Raw genomic sequence first — 18706 nt, 5'->3', positions numbered from 1 at the left:
ACCTGCCCCCCTTTTGTTGCTTTTCCTTACTGGCCACTTTAGCTAACTAGCTTGAGCCAAAGATAAGGTCATTCATTACAGTTGGATTAGGAAAAGGGGCAGGCTTGCCTCCATGCACCCTCCATCTCACTGCCTTGGCAACTCAGCCTGTATCTTTTAATCAAAATCCCTTCTTAAAGGTTTCCTGATCCTGGCTGCGACCTTCCCGGGAGGAGAAGTGTTTTTTAAAACATTGCTGGAGGCAGGAGTTGACTTGAAGCCAGAAAGACTCTAAATCTGTTCTGGCTTTACCCAGTAAGAAAAAGAAGGGACCCCGTTTTGATCCAGCGTTGCTGCACTTCACCCATTGATAAAGCCAACCAGCCAGCCACCTTCAGCATGCCCAGGCTGTCCAATTAATTATTGATGGTTAATTAAAATATTTATGGCCCGCCTGAGATCAATGGATTTCGCATGCAACACAAGCAATGGAAACAGTTTAAAACAACTGGAAAACTGTGAGTCATTTAAACAGGCTAAACTCGTAGAATTGATAGACATTGCCCTGTTAGTCTGGAATATCACTATGCAAAGAGATATTGCACCATCTTTGAGATGCAACTGTGGGGAAGAAGTTCTTGCATGAGCTTTCATTGCATGCGAGGGAGCAGACCAAGTCTACAAAAGCTCATACGACAACTTCTTCACGACAGTTTTTCTTAAAGGTGTTGCAAGAGCCTATTAAAAACATATTAAACAAGCCAATTCAAAACAATGTAATAAGAAATGAAAACCAGGCAAATGCACTGATGGAGAGGAAGACAATAAAGTCCTCAGGGCTCTTGCAAAAGGTTCTTTTTTTACTTGACATTGGACCGGTACCAGCACCAACCCCAGTTGAGGTGCTACAGCAGAGAAGACCCTGCTTCCCTGTCATCTTGCAGCTTATTATTCCCACTGGAGGGACCCAGAGAAGTCAATTCTAAGGAAGACCCATCAAGGAAAAGGCACTTTTCCAAATACTGGGATCCCAAACCATTTAGAGCTTCAGATATTAGCACCAGCGAGATGAATTTGGACTGGAAGCATCTTGGCAGCAATGGGGAAAGCAAATGAGCCTGGGAGTCGGTTGCAAAGATTTGCAGCTGCCATGAAGGAGCTGCTGGTTGGTGTGCAAAGGAGGAACCAAGAACCAGACTTTTAGTTCTGCTTCTCTTTCTCCCGGCCGCTGCTCCCAAATGCCATCTGACCCAAAAGCAGAACAAACCAGGGCCTGAAGGAAATCAAACCAAACCCAGGGGAAGGAGGCATGTTCGGAAGTTGCCAAGCCAAGCCCCACAATGTCAGACAAGTCTGCGTGATTCTTGGTTCATTTCTGGAATATTTGCAAGCCGTGGACGGTTCAATCTGTGGATAAAAAATCTGTGGGTACGGAGGGCTGACTATACTGGCTGGTGTTAGCCTTTTACTTCAGGTTATTTGCCAAGAGGAAGAACTCAGTGCCAGGCCACCGGCTGCCATTTAGGACCATCAGTCTCAGGCGGGAAATTTTCAAAGGTTTGGCGGCAAATCACACCTACCGTGTTTGCTTTGTATGCACAGTGGGAGCTGAAAAGACCTCCAGGAATGTGGACTTTTGCCCTGCAAAGTGGCGGTTGGGAGAGCAGCCACCTGGGATTGGGAGGGAGCTTGTGTGTTTGTTTATGTGTTTCTGTGAGAGAAAGGCTTGCTTGCAGGCCACCCAACACAACAATGGAAAGGGTGTTGGAAAGAAAGGCTTTGGCTCCTCAGTGAATAAAATCTCCTTATGATTTCAGGGTATTTGCAAGCTTTGCACAGTGTAGAAAGAAAGGCCTGCTTTCCATACCCAGATGTCTGAAACCCAGGAGGGAACCATGGCTGCTGGATCCTCTGGGGGCCTCAAGGGTTGCCAAAAGTGTCCCCTAAAACAAAACTGGAAGTGGCCAAAGATGCACTTCTGTAGTTTTAAAGAGGCACAGGGGAGAGGGCTGCACCTGACAGAAGGAAACAAAGCAGAGGAACCTGGAGGAGGCAATCCATATCTGAGGAGGGGGGAGTAGAGAAGGAGGCAAGGCCGCAGAAATAGCCCTTTGGGAGACCACATGCTTTGCCAACACCCTTGCAAGATGTTCTCCTGGTCATGCTTTAAAAATATATAGACCATCTTGGGAGGGATTGTTGAAATGGAGCCATCAATGCAGTCCAGTAGACCATTTTGGAGGGCAGGTAAACACACAGTGTGTGTAAACAAGAGAGAGAGAGAGAGATGCATCTCTTTGAGGTGCCTTGGCACCCTCTACCAACCAAGAGAGGCAATGCAGGCAGGAGAACAGTTTGGTCCAACAAACTGTTGTTGTGTGCCTTCAGGTCCTTTCCAATCCTAAAGGGACCCTCTCACAGAGTTTCCTTGGCATGTTTCTTCAGAGAGGGTTTGCCATTGCCATCCTGTGAGGCTGAGAGAGAGTGACTTGCCCAAGATTGTCCAGTGGGTTTGCAACCGTGGTCTCCAGAGTCGTAGTCCAGTGCTCAAACCACTACACCACAATGACTCCCATACAAATGTACAAAGTTTCTACCTTTAAGTCTCCATTATTGGCTTCTCCTTGAAAGTGATGCCCAAAGCAATGAGGAAGAATAGGCAAGCCAGGAGAGGCTGCCGCAGTTTGCTTTTGCCTGAGTCTGAAGGGAAAGGCAAGGTCCTGCCCTCTCTTCTTCCCTGCTGCTTAGTTAATGGATTGCCAGCTACCTTTGGACCCTGAACTCAGTTTGTGGCAATCAAAAGTAAGCAGCATTTCTTTCATTTCTGTGGCTATTCATACACCAGTTTACTCCATGTATTGGAGGATAGTAGACCAAGTCTAGGAAAGCTTATGATATGATTTCTTTTGCACCATTAGTCTCAACGTTGCTACAAGATCCCTTTGCATATGGATATTGCAGACTATTGCAGCTATGTCTTTAAATTCTTCCATCAGGTCCACTGATTATCAACCGCCCCTGTCCCACTGTATATATTACCAACCATTGCCCTCCTTAAAATTTAGGTACAATATGTTGTTGGTAGCATATACAGATCCCTGCTCCTTTTTGGTGATGTATCATTATTTTGGGTTTGAGCAAAGGCCCATGACTTTGAGCAAGTTCACAAAACCACCTTGGACTCTGGAGGGTCACTCACAGTGGACCAAGCCTTCTTGGGAATTGGACAGGTCCCCCTTCATCGCCAGAACAATTTGGCACATCAGACGCTCAGACCACCAGGATAGTCTCTCACACAAGAGATTTATTTTTATTTTTATTTTTCTCTTTCCTCTTTTTATTTGACACAAAAAAATGTACAAAAGAACAGGTGAGTGGATTTTAATCATTTATATTAAAAATCTAAAAGGTGTGTGACCGAGCCATTTTGAATGGAGTCAGTGTCGGAAGATTTTTAACGATGACGTCTGCCATCATCCTCATATCCATCCATTGTCCTCGTCCTCATCGCCAATTGGCAGTCACTGCCCAGATTATATTATTTACATCTCGGATCCAGAGAGCCTCTTTCCCGGTTTCGTGCTCGTCTCGACACCTCCTTTTCCGCCGCTGCCACCTCCTCCCCGCAGAGCCTGGTGACCCACCTCTGGACCCCATAACAGAGTTTGGAAGAAGAAGCCTTCCGCTGGGCCCCAAGGTCTCCTGTTGTTGGCCCTTCTTCTGAAAGGGAAGTCCACCCTCTTCTCAGCTCAGCCTCAATTGCTTCCTCCTTCCCTCTGGGAATGTGGCACCTTGTCTGTGGCCGAGAACCAGACTCTTTGCACCCTTTACAGAGCGGGTGAGGAAGGCCATGGTGATGCGCTTTTGCCAGAGCTGAACATGGAATTGCCTTGGGAGACACAGCAGGTTGGCACTCAGCTGGCTGGATTATCTTGTGGTCGGTTTACACCTATCCTTCTTCCTCCTCTTCATCATCATCATCTTCTTCTTCTTCCTCTTCTTATTTTTTACAAAATGAGAAATATGATGGGCCAATGGTTATTTATAGCAACATGTCAACATTAAAACTTTCAGCTGAAGGTTCCATGGAGTAAATTCCCTTCTGGGTCTCCAGAGAAGGTGAGCGGCTTTCTTTCCTCCGCCGCACGGCTCACTGCAGCAAGGCCCGGATCTGCTTGGAGGTGGTGTCGTCATTCAGGTGCCGGGTGGTGTACCTGTAGAAGGACCAAGAGGAAGAGAGGGCAAGGATAGGAGACGGAGACTCACATGGGGCCGCGGGCGGCAATGAATCCGTGCCGGGGTGTAGCTTCCAAAAACAGCTCTCCATGGTGCTTTGGAACAGATAGGATTCAACACCACAAACAGCTACTCTAAGCTGTGGTTCCCAAACTTTGATCCTCCATATGTTTTGGACTTCAGGCCCCAGAATTCCTGACTGTTGGCCTAGCTACCTAGGCCTTCTGGGAGTCATAGTCCAAAAGACCTGGAGGACAAAAGTTTGGGAATCATTGGTTTAGCCTATTATCCTTAATGGAGTCTCTCTCCCTCTGGATGCGTCTACACCAGTGATTCCCAAACTCTGATCTTCCAGGTGTTTTGGATTTCAGCTCCCAGCTGCTGGCCACAAATCCAAAACTGGAAATCATGCAGCTTGATACCACTTTGACCACCAGGGCTCCATCCTAAAAAATCCTGGGATTTGGTGAGGTACAAGCACTCTTTTGTGAAGAGAAGGCAATGCTCTCCTGCTTCTAGAGCATGTGTGATGAGCACGTGCCTTTTCCTTCCAAAAGTCATGCTGAGCATCTTGTGTGCCAAGGGGCATGTCCCGCCAAGGAAACCTGCCATACCTACCTCAGGGCATTCAGAAGGCCCTCTGTGCTGTTGGAAGGCTGGTCTTTCAAGACCTTGATGCATCCTTTCATCTAGGAGCAGGAAAAACAGAAACAGAAATGTACACTGTTAGTCAAATTGCAAACAAGCAACAAGGAGAGCTGAAGATGTTCAAGCAGATTTGCCAATTGCAGCGTCTCTGCCCAAGAACAGTTTCATGGAAGACATAAGGAAGAGGGTGTTTCTGTCCTTGGTGTGGCTTTTCTATATCACCATGAATATGGTTGGCACAAAAGGAAAAAAAGGGAGCTCAGACTGGAAGAGGAAAGCAGAATAATGTGCAAAGCATTCATGGAAAGGAACCTTCGCCCACAGCTTTTCCTTTCCCCCTGTGGCTGCTTCTTGCAGCTGACATCTTGGGTTTTGCTTTATGCTCATCGCCCTGAGCTTCCAAAATGGCTGCTTGTGTCTTAAGCAATCTGTAAAGGACACTCACGTCAATTTTGGAGGTCTTGGCAAACGCTCCCACGGGATGGACGTGGTCATAGAGGATGATGACGCCCACCATCACCCGCATGCAGAAAAGGAGGGTTTCGGTGTTGGTGAATCGGCTCCGGTATTCCCTGGGGCAAAGAAGAGAGAATACCCATGGAAGAACCTCCTGAATCCTTCCTCAGTCTCATCTCAAACCACATTTTGTTGTGGATTTGAGAGTCGGACCTACGTTTGATCGAAGGAAAGGGAATCACTCACGGTGTTTCCAGCATCACTCGGCAGACGCAGGCCATGGTGCTTAAACAGTCGGTTGTGTCCTCTATTGGGAGAGTTTTGTTCTGAAATTAAACAGAAGGGAAACTCGGTTTGAACACTCGATCCTCTATCTTCCATCCTCCCCAGCAAACAAAATAATAATAATAGCTAAAATTTCTCAAATCGTTTGGTCCTCCTGTTTTGTGGGTTCTCCTTTAGCGCATCAATGCACAACATTTATTATTGTGACTCACATTTGTTCTTGTTATTGTTATAGATACCATTTCTGGAGAATGGCAAGATAGCCAATAAATAAATAAACGTATTAAACCAGTTCCAACTTTGACCTTCTCGCCCTTCCTTTGAAATACTGAAATATTTATGGTGGGTTTTTTGGGCTATGAGGCCGTGTCTAGAAGAGTTTATTCCTGACGTTTTGCCAGCATCTGTAGCTGGCATGAATGCCATTCATTCTCTGAAGATGCCAGCCACAGCTGCTGGCAAATCATCAGGAATAAACTCTTTTAGAACACAGCCTCATAGCCCGAAAAACCCACAAAAAACTATGGATGCCAGCTGTGGAAGCCTTCGACTTCATATTGGAAAGTGTTATTTTTTGGAAATATATACATTCTCTTCCAGTTACTTGTTGCAGGGTTGAATGATCTTGGTTTGTCTCAATTGGAGGAGTGTTGTTGAACCCCAATGGGATTTATCATTGTGTTGACTAACAATCCAAAACATAACGCGTGGGTTGTGCCATGGTCACTCACCTCTGAGACAAACTTGGTGGTGGCATTGCTGAGCGTCTTCAGCATCGGCGTTGCCTCGGCATAGAACAGTGACATCCGGTTGGCCATTTCGTTGTTCACTTCACTCTCAGCATCTAACTGTGGGGCAGGAGAGAACAATGGGAGTTCAATTCCCTATCAGTTTTATTCTTGTTATCCCAATTCAAAACACCAGCAAGCCAGCCGAGCGTTTCCTCACCTGCAAATTGTTGATTCGGTTTCGGCTGATGGTTCTTCTGTAGTAGCTAAAATCATTCTGGATGGCAGGGTTGGTCATCTAAAAGAGAAAAGGAGAAACATTTAGCCATGATGGATGTCCAGCAAACTGAAATTTATGTGTTGTTGCTTTTTAGTATAGAGGTATGTCTTTATCTTTTAAATCTTTTTTGTTATGTCTTAGATGTAATTTAGAGCCGGAGTGGTGTAGTAGTTTGAGCATTCATCTCAGACTTTGATTCCTAGTTCAGCCATGAAAACCACTGGACAATCTTGGGCAAGTCACACTCTCTCAGCCTCAGTGGAAGGCAATGGCAAATCCCCTCTGAACAAATCTTGCCAAGAAAAACCCATGACAGGATCGCTTTAGGGTAGCCATAAATCAGAAATGACTTGAAGGCACACAACAACCACAACTTGTGATTTGCATTGTTTTAATCTTATGTTTTTAACCAAGCTGAGCTCGGAGTCAGCATGAACCCCAGAGTTTCCCCCATTCTCCCCCATCTCTGGACCCAATCTTTCCCTCCTCCAGCCGTGCTGTTACCTTGAGCTCATCGAAACTGAGGGTGAAGTGTAGGATTTCCGCAAACTGCTTGGCCAGAGCTTGTTCCCTTTCCAAGTGTTGAGTCGGAGCGTAGGGCGGGCTGGTGAGGGCTTCCAGCAGACTCCGCAAGGCATTCTCTAGGAGGCAGAAAATGGATTAGGGTTAGGTTATGGGAGTCCTGGGCCTCTGACACCACATTACAGTTTGCTCAGGGACCTAGAATGCCATGCTGGAGACCCAGAGCAGATCCATTGCCTCGGTGACATTGGAGTTGCTTATTACTTGTCCCTGGATGTCATGAGCCAAGAGCTGCAGGACTGGGAGCTGGAAGAAGGGACCCAAGCAAAGCCTTCCAGACAGGGAACAGCCTGCAGCTCTCCCTGTTGCATTGCAACCAGCCCTCCCTAATGAAGAGCTTCAGCCAGCTCAACCTGTGGAACAATGCTAAGTTGCTATTGTATTTTATCAATGCTTTTACTGTTAACTGCTTCGATCGGTTTGGAGACATGGGATATAACTATTATTGTTATTGTTATTACTATTACTATTATGGCCTCCATCAATAAAGAGGAACAAAAGGCTCCAACCCAAGATAAAGCTAAGATGCTCAGGCTAAGCAGCAAGCAGTCAAGCTCTGATTAGAAGCAGTTGGTGCCAGGCTAGTTAAGAGCTGAGTTTGCTTAAGGAATTGCTGGAAGCAACTTGTCTTATTGGTCAGTGTTCCTGTGTTTAGACTGCATTCCTCATTCAGACTTCTTTGACCTTTGGATGGTATTGACCTTGACTCCTGTTGCCTCCCTTGACTCGGACTGCTTGACCAACACCTTTCTCTTAATGGGCTCTCCCAAGCAAGGATGCTTTCTATCTGCTTGGGATTAGTTGCCTCTGTCTCCATTATCAGTTGGAGGCTCCCTCCCAGCCAGCCTCTGTGGCTGTTTGGTGAACCAGGACACGGGACCTCTTTCTCTTCTCAGACACTTGTGGAGGTTTTCCCCCACAAACCGAGATGAGAGATCAGTGGACAAAGACTTACCGAGTCTGAGGGAAAACTCGTAGAAGCGCTTCAGCTTGGCCACTAAGGGACACACTGCATTCCACGCCTTCTCCTGGAGCTGTAAGTCGCTGGGGTTTTGGATGGCCTGCAAGGGAATATTTGAGATGCTATGATGGTTTGCCTTTGCTTTTCAGTGTGAAAAGAAAGAGGAGGTCTAAGGGGTGTGTGTGTTTGTCTGTATGTGTGAGACACAGATCACTCACATCAGGCTGGAGTATCTGTAGCAAGAGTACCATGGCACTATCCTGATTCAGCAAGAGCTCCTTTAAATGGCACCATTTTGGGATGCTCATTGGCAATGGTCACAGCCTACGATGTGCATAGGACAGTGGTTCCCAATCTTTGGCCCTCCGGATGTTTTGGACATCAGCTCCCAAGTCCCCAATGGTTGGTTGTGTTGGCTGGGGCTTCTGGGATCTGGTCCCACACAAATGGAGACCCTGAGCGATATCTGTACCTCTCGGATCTCTTGGCCGGCTCCTGTGTAGGACTGCAGTTCGGCCAGGATGGTCTGCGCTTCTTCCAGGACAGCGTTCACCTGGTTCCAGACGGCGGTCTCGGCTTCTGTGGGCTGAGCATCTGCAGCAAAGGCCACCCGGAAAGAAAGCAAGGGTTCAGAATACGTTTGGCTTGGTAGACACACTCCAGACCAGGTCCCTACACAAGGCAGGAGGGGGAAATCTGCACGGTTCGGTGGGAGAGTGATGGGATTCAAGAACCATCTACTTAACACAGTTTATAGCAGTTTGATCCCACTTCAGTTGCCAGTATGGCTTCCCTCTGGGAGTTGTAGTTTGGTGAGGGACTTAGAATCCTCTGCTGGGGCATTTTAGTCCACTCCTTTGAACTGTACTTCCCAAGATACACTCAGCTGCATCCGTACTAATGAAATTTGACATTGCTTTAACTGCCACGGCTCAATGCTATGGAATCCTGGGGTTTGCAGTTTTGTGAGAGATCCAGCCTTCCAAACTACAAATCTCAGGATTCCTTAGGATGGAGCCATGACAATTAGAGCCATGCCAAAGTGCATTATTGCTGCAGTACCAACGCAGCCCTCAAGCCCTTTCTCCAAAGATACAGGAAAGTGCATTAGAGCCAAGGTTCTTGATTTCTGATCCTTCAGATGTTTTGGACTTTGACTTCCAGAAATCTCACCCAGCAGAGCCAAGGATCAGGAATTTTAGGAACTGAAGTCCTAAACGACTTGAGGGCCAAAATTAGAAATCCATCACATTACTGATATCTCTAGCAGGGATTTCTGAGTCCCTCCCCACACTCCAAAATACAAGCACTTTAAAGTGGTATCAGACTGTGCAGTATAGATGCACTTTAAAGTGGTATCAGACTGTGCAGTATAGATGCACTCATAGTTTGGGGGCAAAATCTTGGGGCTGGCCCAACTTTAGTACAACCACATCACTTTCTTGGAGGAGAAATCTCTTCAGGAATGCCTGTGAACATGGACATTTCTCTCTTTCCCAAACCCAAATCCCACCCAGCTTGGGAGAAAGAAATGTTCTAGTGCTACAGCGGAGCCTGTGAGCTGCAAGCCCTTTTGGGATGTCTGCAGTCCTTGGGCCCTTGACTACACAGGAAAAATACTGCAAAATAAATATACAGAGGGAATGAAGTCACAGCATGAAGAATGGGAATGAAATAGAGGCCAACCCAATGGCAAGGTAGGCAAGGAGCTAATCGGCCATCTTGTGTAATGTGAGAGACAACGTGGCCCCAGGACTGTTGTGGCGATACTCCGGGCCCCAGAATGTTTTCTAAAATGTTGGCCTCCAATGCTCCATGGGGGAGTAAAGGGCAATTTCTCCATATCGTCGACTCACGCTGTTTTAGACCCAGGAGAGGCCTTCTTTGGTCACTTTCTGTTGGATAAAAGGCTTCCTCTGGCTCTAAGCATAGAAGAGACAAAAACATGGCAAAATTGCCTCCCTATTGGGGTTTTTTTGGGGGGAGAATTTGGTGGTGGGAAAATATTTCAAAGGTATTGTGCAGGGTGCCATCCTGCAAGTTTCTCTGGAGGGCCCACATAGCCCTCCAATTGCCCACCCAACTTACATCTTGGAGCTCCAGAGTGGTAGTTGCCACCATTTTGTTTCTCAGGGAAGGGACTGGAGTTGGGGCAAGGGTCTTCCAGGAGCAATGCCCCATTCCATCCTCATAGTAAATATGCGCCGGGTGTTAACTCGCCCTCCTCCAAGTCAGGGTCCCTTTGGACCCTGCCTGGAACTGGACAAGGTTAGAATCCTAGGATTTGCAATTTAGGAAAGAGCATTTAGAATGATCAGCCAGATGGCTCTTATTATACTGCAAATCCCAGAATGCCAGAGGAGGCAACCATAGCAGTAAAAGTGCATAGTGCTATAACACTGTAGTGTGGTATTGTGTTTCCAGTATCTCTCTCTTTCACTTCTCCCCAGAATACAGTAGAATAGGATTAAGGTTAATGTCTTTCTTCTTAAACTGGTTTCTGCTCACAAGGAGATGCCACAATTTGGACTTTGAGATTTCTAACATTTGGGCAGCTAGGTATGTGCACAGCAAGTTCACAACACATGCAGCTGAAGCTGTAGATCAATGTGTGTGCTTATGGCTCCATAGGAATACACTGCACCAAATGGTCTCCAACTGGGGGACCACTAAAGAAAGCCCTAAGAAGTTCTACCAGTCCTCTGCTTTGCTCTATGTCCCCTCTAATGTAGTTGGTCATACAGGTCCCAGGACCCTCTTAAGCTGTCCTCAGGACAAGGGGAGAAATCTCTGGATGAAAGTGCTGCATTAAAAGGAGTGGGAGCTGGGATCGTCCTGACTTGGCTGCCCAAATTGGTCACAGCCCTCCTTGGCTGCCCTGCTTGAAGGCTTTGGGCTTCTGACAAGGGCACTTCTGCGCATGATGGTGCAGATGCTTAAGGGGTCTGCAAAGTACGCAAAGAGATCTAGTAGCACCATTGAGACTAACTACAAGAAAGAAGCTGTTAGTAAGAGGTTTTGCAGACTTTTGTACTTCCTCAGATGCATGGATGGAGGGAAGTTGGTGACACGTGAGCTTTCACAGACTTGGGTCTACTTCCTCAAGGTTTTCCTTAAGGTCTTCTTTACTTCCTTAAGGACTGTCCCTGGACCCTCCACTCCATGCATCTAAGGAAGTAGACTCCAGTCAATGAAAGCTCATGCTCCCAGCTTCTTTCTTTGAGCTAGTCTCAAAGGTGCTACCAAATCCCTTTGCATACTGATTTTTCAGACTAACATGGCTATGTCTTGGAGTCCAGTTGCTGTACTTTGCCCTTCCTACCCCACAATGGATAGAGCCAGTGGTCCTCAGGGCAATGGGGCAATGAATCAGCTCTGGGTTTCAGACCAAATTTTCAAGGATCTGTCCAAGTAGCTGCACCCCTTTTGAGCGCCTTTGAAGTTAAGATGAAAACCCAGAGCGGAATCATTACCCCACTGACTTGGAAGCCACTGACCGGCTGGAAGCTCAGCTTTGCTGCACTGCTTCTCAGCCTTGCGAGTGTTGATGACAACAACAAAGGGGGATAAATCAATGCAAAGCATGAGCAAAACAATGAAGGAAGGCATGAATGAAAACAAAAGCCAACAAATGAAGAAATTAAAAATTAAAAGATCCCTTCTCACGTTCAAAGTCAAGGAAAAAATTAGGCCCTTGGTCAAGCTCGTTATAAGTCAACACTTTAAGAAGGTTCCCCATCTATGTGACACCTGCAAGAGAAGAGACAAGAGGGAGAAAAGCATGATGGGTATGTGAGGTCAGGAAGGGAACAGGGGTCCGTGGGTGGGCACCAGCCCCATCTGGGCAGCAGGAAGAGCCTTTTGGACAATGCATCCACATTTGGACATGACTACCAGCCAGATCCCTCTAGTAGGGCGTCTTTGGGGATGATGTAGTGAAATGGCCCAGAACCATTTCAACCTCGAGATACAGGTCTAAAGTGCTTTTCCAACTAAGACAGAGGGAAGAAAGGCCCAAGAAGAATGGTTGCTGGTGTTCCAGATTTGAATTTGGGGAGGTCAACTGAGCCTCTTCCTGCCCCTAAATGGAGATGAATAGTGAGTGATGGGAGGGAAAATCAACAAGGAGGAAGCTGGAAGGGAGTCACTGTTCTCTGGGAAGATTTGGGAAACCAATGGGCTCTCTTCAACTGGCATCTGTATGAGTGTCCCTTGGGAGGCTGACTTAATGTGTGTCCAGTCTGTTCCAGTATCTGGCTGCCATTGCCTGGCCCTTCTATATTGAACTCCACATGCTCCCAGTAACTCTGCTTTAAAGAGGTGACCACCACCATTTCCAAATTTGCTGAGAACAGTGACTCCTTCCGCCAGTGAACCACAGAAACCCACCACCGTCGCCACACACACACCCTACCCGCCATTTGTGCGTGGGACTTACTTTCGAAATCCAGGAAAAAATGAGGACAGTTTTCTAAATCTTTCCCCAGTACCTTTATCAGGTTGCCCATGGCCAGCAGACCTGAGCAGGAGAAACAGAACAGAAGGGAAAAGAACAACCGAGGCGCTGGGAGAGAGAGAAAGACAGACCGTGAGACCCAGCGGTCAAGCAGATGCCTGCCGTCCACAACAAAATCCCCCCATCTTGGGCAGAAGTTTTGTTTTCTGCGCAGAAAAATGCCTTTTCCTCTGGATAAAATGCTGCAGTTGTGGACTTTGCACATTGTGGTGTGTGTGTGTGTTTTTGTTTGGGCAGGAAACGGCATTTTCTACACAGGAATCGACATTATTTGAACGAAAATATTATTACGCACAAAAACTCGTGTGCCAATTTTGCAAATAATAAGTCTCAAACCACAAAGATTCTTGTCGATTTGGAATTTTCTTCATCGGGATTTCCAAACGCTCAATAAATACGTTGCTTGGCCAATTTTCAAATAGTCTTTCCGTCTCTGCTGGCAAGACAGGACCTGCATTGAGCCTTCTAGTTTTTATTACTGCCACCCTTTCACATTGGCAGCTTTCTACTTTTGCAGATTTGATTATTCACAGGTTAGATTAATACGTTCTCTCCAGGAATCTCTAGGTCCTCCAGCGCGACTCTCAGAAATCATGCTGGAGGACCTAGAGATTCCTAGAGAGAACACTTCTCTTGGCATTTCCAGCCATTTCCAGCAGATGCTGATATTAATAATTGTGTACTGCTTTTTCCTCATCGCTGGTGTTCAAGATGAATTAGAAAAATCCAAACAAATAGAGATAACTAAGGTCACATCAACATCAATAAAAACATGCACAAGTTGGAATATAATTAAACTTCCATAAGAATTAAAAGCAATTTTAAAACGTATCTCTTTAAAAGCAAGTACAGGCCTATTTTAGGTGCAGTGACTGGAAATATGAACATCACTGCATCCCTTAAAATATTTGCACATAGGCTGCCACCCGCTTTGGCAGCCAGTGCTCCATCTTGTGGCAGTGAGTTCCACGGTTGAATTGCAAACCAGTTAAAGCACTCCTTCGGTTACATTGTGCAGAAATCCCAGCCCTTCAGTTTCATTGAATGGCCTCCTCCTTTGCTCAGCCTGTGTTTATCTTTGCAACCTCTTGTCTGGTGTGGAAATGCCACAACCACTTCCATATTTTCTATTTCGGATTCTAATAGGGAAGCAGAGAAAGAGACACTAAAAGGCTTCTTCCTTTCTACGATTTTATGCATTCCTCTCTGGTCTCCCCCTATTTTGCTTTTGCTTCCCAAAATGGACAGCCACAAAAATTGCAGCCTTTCCTTACAGAGGAGTACATCCAGACCTTTTTTTTTTGCACTTTCCCCTCTTTAACAATATTGCCCTACATCCTCTTGTTTCTCCCAGCTAGAGTAGAGCCATTGAAGCAATGGCATTTATGCATGTCTTGGCCTACCATTCGACAACCAGTGCAGTCAATCTACTCTTACTGGGATGTATCTGCACTGCAGAAAAATAATGCAGTTTGATACCACTTTAGCTACCATGGTTAAATGCTATGGGATTCTGGGATCTATAGTTTTGTGAGATATTAAGCCTTCTCTGTCAGAGAGCTTGGATGCCTCAACAAACTAAAAATGCCAAGATTCCACAGTATTAAGCCATGACAGTTGAAACAGTGTTAAAACACATTATTTCTGCAGTCTAAGCCTAACCCATAGGATTCTAGACATCCAATTTTGGGTTTGGAGAGCAAAGCTGTGTATGCATCATCCTTTGCCTGAAAACATCTGCAGAGATATGGATACCATCCATATTGGCTTTCATCACAACATCTGGTGACAGTGAGTTCCACAGGTCAACTGTGCCCTCCCTAACTGCTTTCTCTACACTGTGCATCATTTTATCCAGCTCTCTTATGCCTTCCTTTACTTGTCTTTTCCTCTAAGCTGAACACCCCAGGCATTACAACTCTTCTTCATCATGGGGCTGCTCAAATCCCATTTGGGGTGTTCCTCAGAGACCCCCACATCCCAGCCCCCTCTTTCCTTTCCCCCTTTCCATCCCTTTGTGGGGTCTCTGGGGAGCTCACCTGTTTCCAAGAGAGAGACTCCCGTCTCACGCAAATCCTCTCTGCTGGCTCAGAGTAAGTCTATACAAAGATGAGCTGCTGCAGACAGATCAGGGCCCCTGACCTGTCCTCCTGGCTGTGCAGCACCCTCTCCTCTGGTGTGCAAATGCCACAACCCACTTCTATATTTTCTATTTTGGACTCCGGGAGGGAAGCTGAACGCACTGTGCAGTCTCAGCCACTTCCTGCGAGCGAGAACCTTTCCCATGTGCTTTCCAGAGCACACAGAGCATCTGCTGGACTTCCCCTTCCAGCCCTGGGACCACCACATCTCAGCCACTCTGCAAGATCTGGAATGCAAGGGGATGAGCATGAGAAGGACCTGGCCTTAGAAGTGACTGGAGTAATGGCCCAATGCAAGTCTGCATCCTAAAGGTCCGCTTCTCTTCCCAAACTGAGTCTCTTCTGTGGGTCCAAAACAAAACTCCCCAACAAATGCCCTCATTCAGTTCATTGCAACCCCAGTTGAGAAGATCCAGCATCCAGCCCTATGGGAAGTCCAGGACCTGAGATCCCTCAGGGACAATTTCCAAGAGAGAGAAAGTTTCCAGTGTATGTCACTAACAGGATGCCAGACCTATTTGGCTGACATTCTCTTAGTCAGGGATGGTGTTGTAAGCGAGACTTGCACCCTCGGAACTGCTTGGTGTTCATACTTGCAATCATGGTACCACTGCAGTGACTGCAAAGGCCCCTGGATCCACCTTAAAATCCAGGTAGATGTAGAGAAGTTTCAACTGGACCTGTTGCTCTCTAGCAGGAGAGGGATGGCTATGTCATCCTTTAGTGCCACCACTAATGAACTCCATCCCTCAATACATCTGCCTGGATTTTAAGATGAGTTTTCAGGGTAGGAATAGGACTGGTGGTCTAGCTACACATCCCTATGGCATCTTGGCCATCAATTTTTTGTAAAAAAAAAAAAAAAATGCCCTCCTACATGATCCAAAGTTGGACAGGACATGCCCTGGATTGTAACACCTCCTTCTGCCCCAAGATATTACCAAGGCCTGCCTTTAGCTTGGTTTCCATCCATGTCCTCCCTCAACAGTACTCCAAACCCTGATAGAATAAGGCAAATGCCTTGCATTGCAACCAGCAGGTGCAATATATGGTCGTCGTCTTTTTCTTTTTACCTCTGCTTGGGATGCTTCAGAAACCTCTAGAGCAGGAAGTGGGTCTATGTAGGGTTCATAAAGCACTTCATCAACCAAGAAAATCCTGCAGCTTGGAATGGAGAGGAAAAGGGGGAGAGAGAGAGACAGAGAGAGAGAAAACGCAGTGTCAGGTTTCCAAGCTGTTCCCAAGAGCCAAGCAGTTTGCCTGCAAAGAGCTGGCTTAAGGTGTCTGGGACGATGGTGTGCCCTTGGGGGGGGAAAGCGGGAATGGAAAAGCTGAGCCCCTGTTATTGGCAGAGAGGCACAGGGATCTTGTTGTGTTTGTCCTGCAAGAGGAGAGTCAGAATATTCAACATGCATTGCACAAGGTTGCCGTTCTGCAAGGGAGTTACCTAATGCTCATGCAACGTATCTCCTCCACTTGCAGGTATTTACATTACACAGCAGGGATCTGGAAAGCCAGCATGGCATAGTGGTTTGAGCATTGGAGTACAACTCTGGAGTGCAGGATTTGAATCCTTCTTGGCCATGGACCTTGAGCAAGTCACACACTCTCAGCCTCGGAAGAAGGCAAGGTAAACCCCTGTGGAACAAATCTTGTCAAAACACTTTCCCCTGGATGTGCGTTCCTCCCTATTCCTGGCCTTTGGTTAAGCAGGAAGGGTAAAGAAATGATGGAGCACCTGGAATGTGTCCTGAGGAAGCTGACCTGGGATGTTCAGCCTGGAGAAGAGAAGATGTGGAGAAATGATGCGATAGCCATTTTCTAGTAGATGAAGAAATGTCATGTGGATGATAGAGTGTGCTTGTTTTCTGCTGCTTTGGAGACTAGAACACAAACCAATGATCTCAAATTCCAAGCAAAAGAGATTCCACCTCAACATCAGGAAGAACTTCTTTACTGTAAGAGTTGTTTGACAGTGGAACAGACTACTTTGGAGGTGATGGACTCTCCATCTCTGGAGGTCTTTGGGTGGCCAACTGCCACAGTTCAAGTGCCATCCAATCTGTTTAAAACCCCTCAAGGAAGGAGAGTCCACTGCCTTCCAAGGAAACCTATTTCACTATCATCAGGAAGTCCTTCATCCCCATGGAACATCTCTTTTTCTTGCCATTTGAATCCACTGGTTCTGGTCTTATTCTTTAAAACAGCAACAAAGAAGCTTGCTCCATCTTGGAGGTGATGACAGCCCTTCAGATGTGTTGAGATATTTAAAGAATTAAAGATGCCTATCGTATTGCCTCGCAGGCATGTCTTCTCCAAGCTAAACATAGCCAGCGCCCTCAATAATGGTTCCTCAAAGGCTTGGTTTCCAGACCCTTTTGCTGTCTCTTCTCTGAACACATATCCCAGCTTGCAGAAATCCTTCTTAAAGAGCGTTGTCTAAAGCCATGCCCTTCCAGCTCCGCTTTCTCATCCCAGCCTCTTGCTTTGCCCTCCACTCCCTTTGCCTCTGGGAACCTGCAGGAAGGTGAAAGACCTTCTCCTTTCCTTCCTTCATGGAGACAACAGCCATTTTTCCTCCATCGTTTCATGTTCTTGCATTGTGAAAGTTTGCCTGTCCAGCCAAAAGGCCAGGAGGGAAGGCGGCATTGCATCTCTGAAGCAAGGCAATTGAAACCTTTGTATCTCAATGTTTGTGGAGTTGGGAGCTCAGCAAAGGATGGAGATGTGACTCCTTCCCAATTCCTTGTGCAACGCTCTGCAGCCAGTGGACAGAGGAAAGTGGCCCAGGCTCCAGGTTTGTCTTGCAGGGTAACTGCCTTAAGGTCCAGGGGCCACTTTTGCTGCCTTGGCACCTTGCAGGGGCTGCACAGAATGCAGATGCCCAAATAGAAAAACGGTTAAATGTTTAATAGTGCTGGGTGAGTAGCGTGCAACCTATTTAAAAGGTGAGCATCCATTCCTGGGGCTTTGAGGGAAAGCAAATGACCCCTTTTCCTCCTTTCTCCCCTTTCTTTGGGCCTAGAAAAGGAAGTCTGGAGGAACTAAGGGTTGCAAATATGACCCCAGCTTAGTGGACAGAAATGGTCCCTGGGCCATATATGACCCACCTGCTGCATTCTGGCCAAAGACAAAGAAAAGGAGTGCCCATGAGGCACGCACATCCCTTTTGCCCCAGTTTGGGAGGGTTGTAAGAAGGGGGAGAGGCGATGCCAACTGCTGCCGTTGGAATCCCTTGTTCCAAATTCCATCAATGAGTGACCTAAATCAACCCCTGCGGGGCCTGGGAGGCTGAGCCAATCTGGGTTTGTTTTCTTTCCTTTCTTAATGAGTCTGCACACATGCACAACACACACACATATATATACACACACAGACACACTTTCCACAGGGAGCTCCCATGGAGTAGATACCACTGCAGTGTCTATAATTATCCTCCCCCCAGACAGAAACTCCCTCCTCCACTTATTAGGATTAAGGGGACAAGATCCATGCCAAGGAGAAGCTGTCATGCCAGAGCCAAGGAGCATAACCTCCTTGCCCAGAACCTGAGATGGGCGCCCACCCACTCGCCCACTGCAGGGACCCCCTTTTCTGCCTGGGAACAAGAGAAGGGCGACCAGTGAGTGGAACTGTCAAGCCCAGCATGCACTCTCCAAGGGTGGCCAGCCAAAGGCTCCTGAGAGCAAGGGAAGGGGACACAGTTGCTCACCTCAGAGCTTCTCCCTGCCTTGGCAGGGAAGACAGGAAGAAAGGAAGGAGAAAACTGGCAAAGGGGGAACAAGAAAGGAATGAAGAAAAGGAAGGAGAATGGTAAAAAGATACAGGGAGAGGAAGAGAAGGAAAGAAGGAAAGAAAGGAGAATGGTAAAAGGGTACAGGGAGGGGAAGGGAA

At 46.9% G+C, this 18706-nt stretch overlaps 1 protein-coding gene across 10 annotated transcripts in view; it reads right to left on the bottom strand.

Annotated features, from left to right (window-relative positions):
* Window positions 1–3277: 3277 nt before the first annotated feature.
* LOC121916060 (CYFIP-related Rac1 interactor A-like) overlaps window positions 3278–18706 on the bottom strand; it is a 17079-nt gene continuing 1650 nt past the window's right edge. For 2 of the 10 annotated variants that reach the window (XM_042440791.1, XM_042440796.1), the window contains exons 2-12: window positions 14711–15976; window positions 11822–11905; window positions 8628–8749; window positions 8150–8255; window positions 7117–7253; window positions 6553–6630; window positions 6336–6452; window positions 5566–5645; window positions 5309–5435; window positions 4834–4904; window positions 3278–4193 (exon numbers count right to left, since the gene is read on the bottom strand). In XM_042440791.1, coding sequence (XP_042296725.1) covers window positions 4130–4193; window positions 4834–4904; window positions 5309–5435; window positions 5566–5645; window positions 6336–6452; window positions 6553–6630; window positions 7117–7253; window positions 8150–8255; window positions 8628–8749; window positions 11822–11894 — 975 coding nt within the window. In that variant the 5' untranslated portion in view covers window positions 11895–11905; window positions 14711–15976 and the 3' untranslated portion in view covers window positions 3278–4129. The other 8 variants (XM_042440792.1, XM_042440794.1, XM_042440800.1 and 5 more) reach the window with 8 other exon arrangements.

This window comes from Sceloporus undulatus, chromosome 9 (genome assembly GCF_019175285.1).
Source record: "Sceloporus undulatus isolate JIND9_A2432 ecotype Alabama chromosome 9, SceUnd_v1.1, whole genome shotgun sequence".
NCBI classification, from domain to species: Eukaryota; Metazoa; Chordata; class Lepidosauria; order Squamata; family Phrynosomatidae; genus Sceloporus; species Sceloporus undulatus.
This window is presented reverse-complemented; position numbering and strand designations above follow the sequence as displayed.